The 12,737-nt window shown below is 36.1% G+C and overlaps 1 protein-coding gene across 1 annotated transcript in view; it reads right to left on the bottom strand.

Moving 5' to 3' along the window:
* Positions 1–3,930, bottom strand: part of LOC115875973 (delta(7)-sterol 5(6)-desaturase erg31-like) — a 33,337-nt gene extending 29,407 nt beyond the window's left edge. Inside the window, exon 1 of the mRNA XM_030891594.1 lies at positions 3,599–3,930. Within this exon, the coding sequence (XP_030747454.1) occupies positions 3,599–3,782 (184 nt within the window). The 5' untranslated portion in view covers positions 3,783–3,930. The remainder of the gene's footprint in view (positions 1–3,598) is intronic.
* Positions 3,931–12,737: the final 8,807 nt, after the last annotated feature.

The raw sequence follows: 12,737 nt of genomic DNA, 5'->3' as shown, positions 1-12,737 counted from the left end.
GTTGACAGGGCTAATGAAATAATTAATGAAGAAATTTCCAGTTTGGTTGAGATATTCTATAAACATGATTTAGTTATAAATACCAGTAAATCTTACGTCATGGTTTTTGGGACCAACCGCGAGGCAGTTGAGAGTTCATTGAAAATTAAAATTAATGGCGTCGAAATTACATCTGTACGCACTGCTAGAAATTTGGGAGTGGAGTTTGATGTCGAGTTGAGATTTAAGAAGTACGTGACAAAGGTTCTTCCGAAGGCTTACTTGAATTTGAAAATGCTTTATCCTCATCGTCATATACTGGATAAGTCAGTTAAGAGGCAACTCACCGATGCGTTAGTCCTCAGTTATTTAAACTACTGCGATGTTCTTTACGGGACTTGTCTGGATGCTGCTGATGCTGCTAAGATTCAGCGTGTGCAGAAGCAATGTCTACGATTTATATACGGAATTCGTAAATTCGATCGCATATCATACAAACTTCATGAGGCTCGCTGGTTGAATATGGAAACTAGACGAAAATATCACGCGCTAACTTTATATCATTCTATAATTAATTACAAGTATCCACCTTATTTATACGAAAACGTTCAGTTTCGAATAGATGCGACATAAAGGGCTCATCTCCCCACCTTATCATAAAACGGCATTATTCCAAAGATCCTTTACGTACAATATCTATAAACTGTATAATAGTATCGATAAATGTTTTAGAGACCTGCCAGTTCATAGTTTTAAATCGCATTTAAGGCGACACCTTCTAGATCACCAATGTTAAATTATTATACTTAAGCAACATTTCTTTCCTTTTAGTGTTATTATTTTCCTTTTTTAATTTGTTGACAAACCCTGTATTTGTTTTTTATATTATTGCTATTTACATGTTAATGCATTAAATAAGGCTGGAACTTGATCAGTTATGCTGTATTTCCAGTCTTTTTGTAATTTGTATATTTTTCTTTTCTTTATATTTTTGTTTATTGTGTTTTATAATTCTGTTGTTTGTATCTAATCTATGTACACAAATTACAATAAATTTTCTTATTATTATTGTATTATTAAAAAATTTTCAACGAATATACAACGAAAAAATATATTAAATAATTGTTTCCCAGAACTTCATTAAAATACTGTTAATTTTATACCTCAGGAGCGAAAGGTTTAGTGACGTTCCCACATTTGAGTGTGGTTAGTTACATTCCTACATTTAATACCATAGCCAGAATATTTCTGCTTCGGTATTGTATGCAATTCAAAGTTTTTTATATAAAGTTAATAGCCACCTGTTTCCACATATATGTCATACAATTGAGATTTTTGTCATTTTGATAAATATTAAGAATGTCGAGTATCTTCAATTGGGTGTCATGTTAGAAAAACATGATGTGACGCTAGTATAAATAAAACGTATAGTATCAGCTGAATAAATAAATGAATTAAAATATTAATAGAACTAATTCATATCTACATGGTTACAGTCTGGAGTGAATTTTTGCTACACCCGACTTTTATTATCCTCTTTAGAAATAATTGATCAACATAACGTCTAAAGACAAGAATGTACACCATGTCTAGAAAAAATTGGAAAGAAAATTTAAAAAATAACTGTATATTTTTTATAATGCTCCTGGGTATGAGTTTTTTTCTCTCTCTCAGTGGTTTATGACTTACAAATTTTACTAGTCAACAAAAAATACTTAACGTTTCAGTCTATAGATCTCGACCATCTTCAAAAGCAAAAAAAATAATAAAGAAATAATAGTTAAAAACGATAAAACTATTTCGGGAGCACGTAGTTTTTACATCGAGTTTTTTATATATCTAAAGTGCCGCTATTAAATCGTTGACGTTATGATGATTGCCTAAAATAGTTATTTATGATATAAGTGCTAAAAGTGGTATTTTATTTTGTGAGAAGGGAAGCTTGAGACACGACGCCGACGGCGGAGTGTCCCGTCCCTTCGAACTTCGTAATAATTCATAATATGTCATTCTAAAATCAAATTAATTCTGAAGTTTATGGTTGCTAGGGTAATTGAAAGATTCCAAACATTCGATCATTTGTTGTCAACTAATGTCAAATTTGTGCCTCAAATCTTGTAAAATGATGGAAAGTGATCAAGAAACTGAGTGTTTCCCAGCAGAAATTGGAGAAGCGGCTAATAGAATTACTTTTGATTTATTACCCAGCAAGTCCAAGGATCAGTACGAGTTTTCATATAATCGATTTTTGAGATTGTGTGACCTTAAAAAATGTTAGTGGCACTGACAAGTTCAGTGAAAAAGTACTTTTGGCATACTTCGAAGAAAAGTCCAAAATATGGAAATCGTCAACGCTTTGGTCAAATTATTCCATAATCAAGGCAATGATAAAGATAAACAATCAGGACATAAGCAAATATTACAGGCTTATTGCTTTTTTGAAGCGAAAAGGTGAGGGATATCGTTCAAAGAAGTCGAAAATATTGACCAGAGAACAGATCGACAAATTTCTTGCAGGGGCGTCGGATGAAAAAAGTTTCCGTAATTTTCGGCATATTTGGAGCGTGCCGTCGTAAAGAACTATGCAGCTTGACATTAAATAATATTGAGGATGTAGAAACTACATTAATCGTGTATATTCATGATACAAAAACTAAGGTGGAACGAACATTTGTTATTACTGGTACATTATATTTGAATTATTACAAAAAGTACATAGCTTTCCGTCCAGCGACCATCAACCATTCAAGAATATTTAAAAAATATATTAAGAATAAATGTGCCACGACTCCAGTTGGAATCAACACATTTGGTAAGATGCCTGCCAATATTGCTAAATCTCTAAATTTGCCCGATTCTCATCTTTATTCTGGACATTACTTCCGAAGATCCTCGGCTAGTTTGCTGACATATTCTGGGGCTAATCTTAATACAATTAAGCGACACGGTGGATGGAAGTCGAGTACCGTAGCGGAGGGTTATATAGAAGACTCTTTACAAAATAAAACGAATACTGCAGGTCAAATTTTATCCAGAACCTCAGCGGATACTACCATTGCTTCTAATCTTGGTACAAGATTCACATCAGAGATAACTTCTACTTGTACTACAGCTATAAATGAAATTGGCCATGGAATAACTTATTCCAATTGTAATTTCACTAATTGTAAATTTAATTTGAGTAAATAATTATTTTACGTTGACTTGATTTTTCTTATTTTTTTTTCAATTATCGCTTCAGTGTTAAAAGTAAATCACGTGACTTACTTTTAAGTAAATGACTTTTACCATCAGTGACATAATTTCACATTTTAGGCACTGACAGCATGCGTTAAAAATTACATTTTTACTGACGTTTGTAGAAAAACTTATTTTTGTGCGTCCCCCTACGAAAAATGTAGAAATTGTTTATAAAATATCTAGTTTAAATATCATGGTTCCATCTATTTTTGGAACTGACTAAAAATACATAAACTATGGTACAGTAACGGTTTTTTGAAAAAAAAAATCAAAATTTTATTTAATGTAAAATAAAATATACTGAACCAGAATACATTTTGGCACTAATCATTATGGGGGGGGGTTGGGTATGGATTTAATCATAAATATAATATCTTACCGTTAATAGAAACGCCCAAGAAAAAAACTGCAAAAGTTACTATAATTTTCCCCAACTGTTCCGGCACATAACTCCATACTTTACTTAATTGATTATTATATTTTTCTGTCCAAGTTACGGCCATGGGATCATAAAAGCCGCCATTCTTTGTCTTGGTATCATCGTTTTTCTTAGATTTTTTCATTTTTTAATAGACGACTAAACATGCAAAGTGTACTTTAACTAAATATTTAAAATTAGCAAATTGATTTACCAAATTAATAATCAAAAGATAAGCTGATATGCTAAACAATAGTTTCAAGTGGCTAATATGAGATTAAAACAATGGACAAATGAAGCATACTCAAAATTTTGCTATACTTTAAAATTAATATATACAGGAGATGAAATAAAATTCAATAAAAAATATTTATTATCGAATTTTATAGCTGGTACGTGCCCACTTCGCTGTGCATAAAAATTTTAACGATATATTTCTTTATAGTCTTGCAATATTGGTATACAGTGCGAGTCTTTAAAATTCAGTTAATTAACAGAACTTAAACAAAATATTTGAACATGTTAACTATTATTTTTAGTTTCCTCATATTTTACCTTAAAAAATATTTCTACAGATATAAAGGAGATATTTGTACATAATTGTTACTAAAAAAAGGATCGGGGAATAAAATTACCAGATTTGGAATAAGCTCCTTCTAAATAATGCGTACGTCTGGCCATTTAGATTATGATTGATGTTACTACTGATTAATATAAACAACATTTGGCCATCAATAATACCTGCCCAAACGTTGAAGTCATCGGATCGAATTTTTAATTCTTGGTCGCTTGTTGTCTGTGCTGGGTGTGCATTAGGGTGGGGTGAATATTTTTTTTAACAAAACTAATTGGCACTATCGACCAAAAGTTGCCTTTCCTATAGTAGATATCCTGTAATTTTTTTCAAAATTAGTAAAAAATGTTTTCATTCCCCGCCGCTGAAAAAACGAAAATACATCGAAGATATATAGGACCTGAACATCGATTTGTTTCGACCAGATCGAATGGTTCGACCAGACGGTGGTAATATCAAACGAAAAATAATAACAGAAGAACACATTTCAATTATTTCCGAACTGGGATCAGGTTACCTAGGGCACGTTTCTCCAATAACTGGGTCAGCTGAAAACATAAGCAATATTTAACTTTTTAACTGAAGCGAATATTGACACATCCAATATTCTAGCAATAGGTTGCGATGGAACAGTTGTGAACACAGGCAACATTGGTGGTGTCATCTGTTCTTTAGAAAAACAATTCGGAAGACATTTGCATTGGATTGTCTGTCAGTTACACTCAAACGAACTTCCTTTAAGGCATTTGATTGAAAAGTTAGATGGAACTATGTCTGGTCCTAGAGGGTTCTCGGGAGCTATCGGAAAAAATTTAACAAGCTGTGACCAGTTACCTGCCATAAATTATAAACCCATTAAATGTGAACTTTCTGAAGTAGATAGAGAACAACTGAGTACAGGCCAAAAATATATCTTTGACGTAACCACCGCTGTGAGTACAGGTGAATCTCCTGTCAGTCTTGCCTTTAAGAACCCTGGTTAATTATCACATGCAAGATGGCTTACCACCGCGAATAGAATTTTGAGACTCTATGTAAGTACCCCTGCCCCATCAGAAAACCTGGTAGAAATTGCTACGTTCATTAATAAAGTATATGCTCCTATGTGGTTTAACATTAAAACCAAGCCCAAAATAAAAGATTTTTTTTTAGAATGAGTGGGAGGGGGGTTAATCACTTCGACCTTACAGATCCATTGTGTCCCCCTTTTTTGAATCATAACTCATAATACAGTCCCAGGGCTTTGACAAAAGCCAGTATCTGGGACGGTTTTATAGAGGGTAGTTCTCCATCTCCAATATCAGTCGTACCAAAATTCATGGCACGAATGGTTGTCGTCTCGGCGCACTCAGTGATGAGGTGTACTGGTGTTTCACCATCTTCCCCACAGAATCTGCATTCGCCGTTTCTTCTTAGTTTCAATCTACTGAGGTGTTCATTGAGGAGACAGTGTCCTGTTAAAACCCCGTGACAATCCGAAGATTGTTCTTACTCAGACCCAGGAAGATCTGTGATTTTTCTTGATCATAAGCCCTCAGAAACTTCTTCGAGTGTCCTAGACCATTGCAAGATTTCCATTCCAGGTTGCGGATGGAATCTTCCAAGTTCTTGAGTTCCGCCTTGAGTTGGTTACCACTTGGAAAGCAGAACGGTTCTGGTCCAGTTAGTGGAGTGTTCGCTCCTTTCCTAGCTAGATTATTTGCTTTTTCATTGCCTTCTATCCCTTGGTGAGCAGGCACCCAGTGTAGGAGGACTTTGTTTTCTTTGCCTAATTTATTCAGCTTCTCTATGCATTCTTTGACCAATTTCAAATCGATTGATACTGAGTTGATCGCCTTTAACGCTGCTTGACTATCAGATAAGATGGCTATTTCTTGTTTCCGATAGTTCCTATCTAAGATAAGTTGTACGCATCTCTCGATAGCGTAGATTTCTGCCTGTAGGATACTAGGGTAAGTGCCCATTGGTTCGGAGTAATTAGCTCTCGGCGCAAACACTCCGATCCCTGTTCCCGTATTGGTTTTGGAAGCATCAGTATACCAAGTTATGGTATGGTCTTTTAACTGCTGGGCAAGCGTTTCGCTCTTCCAATCCTTCTTATTGCTCAATACTACATTGACATGTTTGTCAAAGTTGTACTTCTTGGCATATCGTCCATTGGGAGTTGCAGAAGTGGTATTTCCTTTTGAGGGTGTTCCAAGCCCCTGATCTGACAATTCTCCCAGTACTAATTCCGTTAGTGACCATTCTAATCATTGTCGCATTGGCATATCTACCAATGACAATGTGCAGTGGTGTTAGATCTAGAATGACCTCCATTGCTGCTGTTGGACAGGTTCTCATGGCTCCTGTGATGCAAACACATGCTAGTCTCTGGACTTTGCATAGGTTTAGCCTTGCCGTCCGTTGCTCTAGTTTTGTGTACCAGGCAACTGCTCCATAAGTAATCATGGGTCTTACTATCATGGTATACATCCAGCGCAAAATGTTAGGGGAGCAGCCCCATCTATTTCCGGCCAGTCTTCTGCATATCATGAGAGCCTTTATGGCTTTGCTGGTAGTGTTCTTAATATGCCTGTTCCACAGGAGTTTACTGTCCAGGGTTATTCCCAGGTATTTAACTTCCTGTGTTGGCAGTATTTCCTTTCCATCTAGTTGGATTCTTTTCAAGTTTTTCAGACTTCGCCTTCTGGTGAATGGCACTATCGCGGTTTTGTCTGAGTTGATACTCAGCCCGACAGTCCTACACCATCTCTCAGTGATACGGAGTCCTCTTTGGATAATATCACACAAGGTGCCTTCATGTTTCCCCCGAGCGATCATGACTATGTCATCTGCATACCCAATGCAGTGTATTCCCGCTAGAGTTAATTCATCTAGTAGTTCATCCACCACCAAGCTCCACAGCAAAGGGGAGGTTACTCCACCTTGTGGAGTTCCTTGCGTTGTTTTAACAGCTACAGTTTTGGTGCCCATCTGAGCCTCTGCTGTTCGTGTTGACAGCATTTCCCAAAACCAGCGAATAATAGTTCTGTTCACCCCTCTTGTTTCTAGAGATCGCCTGACCACCTTATGTGGTATATTGTCAAACGCCCCCGCAATATCCAAGAAGGCACAAATTGCTGTTTCTTTGCTATCCAGACTTGTCTGTATTAGCTCCGTTAATTGGTACAGAGCAGTTTCTGTGGATCTGCCCGTTCTATATGCATGCTGACTATCATGCAGTGGTTTAACCTTTAGATGATTTTCTCCAATATGGTTGTCAACTACTTTCTCCAGCGTTTTTAGTATGAACGATGTGAGACAAATAGGCCTAAATGACTTGGGATTTGTCCAGTCAGTTTTGCCTATTTTGGGTATGAAGATTACTTTTGCTCTTCTCCATGTGGTTGGTATATATCCCATCGCTAGACTGCTTCTTGTAATGCTTAGTAGATGGTGAGTAGCTATTTGCTGACCCTCCTTTAGAAGGGCAGGAAAGATCCCATCCACTCCTGCTGCTTTATAGGGCTGAAAGGTGTCGATCGCCCATTTCAGCTTTTGTTCTGTTATTACTAGCTTGCCACTTCCCAATCTTCCCTGCAAGGATTGTGAGGTTCAGTGGGAGCTACATAAGTATCAATAGGTATGCTACCTGGAAAGTGTGTATAAAGTAGGAGATTTGCTCTCTCTCTTCCTCTCCCTCCGTGTAGCTTCCGTCAGATTTCTTAAGTGCCATGATGGGGATAGATCCACTCTTGGCCATAGCTTTGTGTAATCTAGCTGCATCAGGAGTAGAAGTGATGTTTTCGCAAAAGGATCTAAAGTCAGACCGCTTTGCCCTTCTTATCTCCTTCTTATACTCAGTTAATTTCTCGCTGTAGAGCTGCCATTCGCCACTGGATTTAGTTCTATTAAAGAGTCGTCGGACCTCCGATCTAAATTTGGCCAACTTCTTGTTCCACCAGGGCTTCTTGTTACTTTTTTGTATGCCTTTACTTGCGGGGCAACTAGATTCATATGCATCCAATATTGCACCGCTGACTTCCCTTGCGTACAATTCTAGATGCAGATGGTTTCTGGCCCTACTTGCATCTATACGGTTTAGGTTGTCTACGAGATTGGTGTTATACATGTCCCAGTCTGTTTTTCTTGGATTCCTTCGAGTTTCTGTTTGGGGTGTGATTCCTCCTAATTTGAACTCGATGATTCTGTGATCTGATAGGGAGGGTTCCGTTGAGACCCTCCATTGTTTCACGTAACTGATTACACCAGCACTCCCGATTGTTAAATCTAACACTTCTGCCCGCGTTTTTGTCACAAGCGTGGGGCTGTTCCCTACATTGAGAACTTCAAGATTGCATGCTAAGAGGAATTCAAGTAAACACTCACCTCTAGTGTTAGTGTTAGTGCTTCCCCATACCTCATTGTGTGTATTGGAGTCGCATCCCATTAGCAGAGGTAGTCGCCGTTGGCTGCAGAATCGCACGAGCTCCCGTACATCCGCAGGCGGTGCCTCCCCGTCACCCGGAAAGTAAGCAGAGGCAATCACGATGTTTTTACTGCAATCCTCGATATTAAGCTGAACCATGATAGGAACAAGATCTCGGGTTGTAAATATATATAATAAAATAAAAGATGCTCCATTATTAATTTATGGCGCACTATACGTTTAAGTCGATTGAGTCGATATCTTCTTTAAGCTTCTTTAAGCGTTTGTGATGCTAGTGCTCGTGATGGTTTTATAAGATCACGACTTCGAGATCGCAATATAATGCCAGTTTTTGAAACCAAGCGAGACTATAAGGCAGAATAATGAGGTATGCATTATTTAATAGATAACTCTAAAATTAACAATATTATGATTAAACTATCGGGCGGTTGGCGGGCGGAGAAGGGTGGTGGGAACACGAAATGCAGCCACCTCCCCGTGGTGTGTTATGGGTAGTTGAGGAAAGTAGCGAAGAGAAACTTTTCTTCGAGATTCAGGAATTTTTCTATAAATTTAAAACTGAACATATTTTAAGGTCATTGCGGGCCATGAGGGGAGTATAAGAAAATCTTGAAAAAAATCATGGATGATCTACTATTATTTGAACAACTTTTAGCGCATAGTGCTATCTTCTAAAAAAAATTAAAAAAAAAATATTTCAAGGTCATTGCGGGGTATTGTCAAGACTTAAATATAGGCCAACTTGGGTTTACATCAAATTGGGAAAAATCATGTAAAATATAATTCTGGTAAACTAATTTGATGTAGATTCAAGGGAATCGTTCGCGTATACGTCGACCTGAATATCTTCTTATAATAAACATTGTTAATTAAACAATTAAAATCAGGTCGATGTAAGCGTGATGTTTCAGGGCTAGCTCGTACTATAAGTATCGGTGCTGGAAATATACAAAGGAGATTTTTGAGCACGTACCCGCCGATAATTGGGACGAGCGGAAAAATATAAAATGGTGTGCTGAGGACAGGGGTAGTTAGTTAGTCCATCGATGTGAGTCGTATTATACAGTCAGTAATTCGCGTTATCAGTCCGTTAGTAGAAGACAGCGCAGACTGAAGATGTTCCTGTAAGTACTTAGTTAAGTAAACTGTTAAGTCTTGGCATTCCCCAAAATTGTATTATACTGTGAACTTTATATTAAATAAATGAATATTTTATTCAATGGTTGTTTTGATTGAGAGAGAGAACCTGGTATAGCGACCCTAGCAAACAACCCCCAGCTAGGTCGCGACATATGGTGGAGGCGCCGGGTATCGAACCCGGGTCTCCCGCGTGACAGGCGGGGATACTGACCACTATACTACCGAAGACTACTACTATACTACTGTGAAGAGGACGATTTGGATTCCCTCAATTTAGAAAGTGCACGGATAGAGGAAGATTGTGATGCCCTCCCCGTGGCAATGGGATACGCACAGGCAGAGAAAGTGAATGATACCCTCCCTGTCGCAATAGAGTTCGCACAGGTAGAGGAAGACGATGCCCTCCCTGTTGGAAGTGAAGTTATGCCGGCTGAGGATGAGTGGAATACCCTCCCTGGCAATGTCGAGGAAGATGAAATAGAAAAATGGAATCCTTTCTTTCTCGAAGAAGAGAAATGCAACTCCTCAAGTGTACCAATGTTTTGTTTTAACAATGTGGAAGATAAAGATATACCTCCGACACAAGAAGTTACGCATATAAGAAGCAAAAGTATACGTCTATTAGACAACCCTTGTTGGAACCGACACACAGTGCTTCGAACATATGGCTCTAGAGGACAAAAATCCAAAACTTCTCTTTTATTGTAAGCAATTTATTCAAACTAGGTTTATTTGACACAAATGATGAGTACCCTCATTGTACTAAATGATGATGTTCTTAGTCCCACGTTTATGAAAAAAAAATCTTATAAATAATAATAATGTTGGAGCTGGGTTCCATCTAAGCAAATAATAAGTTATAGTATGAAAACGGTGTAAGTATTAAATAAATTCCTGTGATAAAAATGAATTGAAATAACATTAGAACATGATTCCTACAATATAAGCCTAATATAAGATAAAAATGTTTTTCTTTAATGAAAAAGAAACATTAATGTTATATTTAATTAAAAAAAAACTTAAGATACTATAAATTTACTGTAGGACAACAAAATGCATAGATCGTAACTACTCTGATTCAGGAGAATCACTGCTGACAGAATCTTCCAAATTTATAGTATCCAAATCACAGGTAGATGAAGTATCCTCACATATAAGATGTCTCTGTACATCATTTTCTAATATGTTACTTTTTCGCGTTGTTACTGTTCATTTTGTCGGTATGAGGGGTTCGGATGTTAATAGTTACCTCTTTAATAGACCATATGAGGTTTTAAAATAAATTGAAAGATGGAAACTTTTTTATGCGACGTTTCGCTCCAACATAGTGGGCTTTTACAGGCATAAGTGGTGTCTCATTTGATTGGAAGGTTCATCAATATCTAATAAGAACATATTTTTTGAAATACAAATAATTTTGAGTTCTTGTCCTTATGATCAAGCCAAGTATTAGCCAGATCGGCATTGCTTATCAATTTTACTCCATCTGAAAAGTATTATAAAATAAAGTTCGTCGCAAGCAGACGCAGGTGAATTATACAAAATTAAAAGTGTATAAATATGGCAACAAAAAATATTCAATAAATACGATATGTTTTGATATGTTTTTTAAATGCCTTTTGAAGTTTGAAAACGTAAAATTTTTATACCCATTTAAGAATCATCTTAAAAAATAAATAAAAACTAAACAATCACGAACTTGTTTAGAAATAAATTTAAAGTACATACCTTGTTTAACAATATCCATAGTGGCTTTCAGTTAAGTACGTACCCGTTTAACTCCATAATATACAGAACTACTATGAATGTTATTCTTTTCACTGATGAGATAATGATCGCAAAATTTATTTTTAGTGAAAATATTTGCTAACAAAAACGCTGTTTATGAAAAATAATATACAGGATGGTTGAACATTGCTATAAGTATAAAATTATATATTTAGATATTAATAAATTTTAACTTATTTTTTGATTTTTGTCCATGGGACGAAGCACTGTGCGACAGTTCGATTATTTTGATCGTAAAACAAACGTTCCAAGAGAAGAAACTCGTGATGAATTTAGACCCCAGCATGCCATTTCTCGCACAACTAGGACACTGGATATGATGACCAAAAGGCCAAACGCCAAGATGGCGAAGGATATCATTATCCACCCTAGCCACCCTCCCTGGACTCGATGCTTATGAGTCATATTTAGAGTTGAAATTAGAATCAAGAAACGCATGGTTGTATAAAGGATCTGATAAAGACTATTTAATAAACTTAGTATTTATTTTTTTTAACTTTTAGTTGTAAGATTGCAATAAAAGACAGAAACTAATTTATTTTTGAGTATTTTTAGGTGACATTTATTTTCTAACAATGAGCAAAAATAAGGATAAAAAAAAGGAAGGAAAGAAATACTTTCAAGGTAAGCTGAGGTAAAGTATACTGAAAACTACTACATTTACAGCTCCTGGGGAAAGATTGTGTAGCTATGTTGGTCTTAAAGAACTGCTCGGATGATATTTTGTTAGGTGATTTGTTGTTATTTTTATTCCTAGTATCAACGTCACGTGACTATTTTGGCCTAGGATGCCCATTATTTTTTTAGAAAGCCGTGATTGTTTTAGAGGTACTAGTTGAATTTGATTATTTTTTTTTCCCGAGTCAGAAACAAATATTATTTATAATTTATGTTAGTAATAAAAAAGAAAAATAAACTGCGATAGTTTTGTCAATATGTATGTATGTTGTTCTGTTTTGTAGACTGTTTATTGTATATGTTTCGATGTTGACAAAACATGTTATTAGAAGCCACGCGACTTTTCCCAAACAATCTTTCACCACTTAGGAGATAAAGGACATGTAATGTAGTAGACGGAATAAAGAAAAGCCAAATAGGTAATGATTTTTTTTTTCAAGAAAGAATTTGATGAATTTCGCCATATATATATATATATATTTTTTTTC

This window comes from Sitophilus oryzae, unplaced genomic scaffold (genome assembly GCF_002938485.1).
Source record: "Sitophilus oryzae breed Bouriz unplaced genomic scaffold, Soryzae_2.0 scaffold_1058_pilon_pilon, whole genome shotgun sequence".
Classification (NCBI taxonomy): Eukaryota; Metazoa; Arthropoda; class Insecta; order Coleoptera; family Curculionidae; genus Sitophilus; species Sitophilus oryzae.
This window is presented reverse-complemented; position numbering and strand designations above follow the sequence as displayed.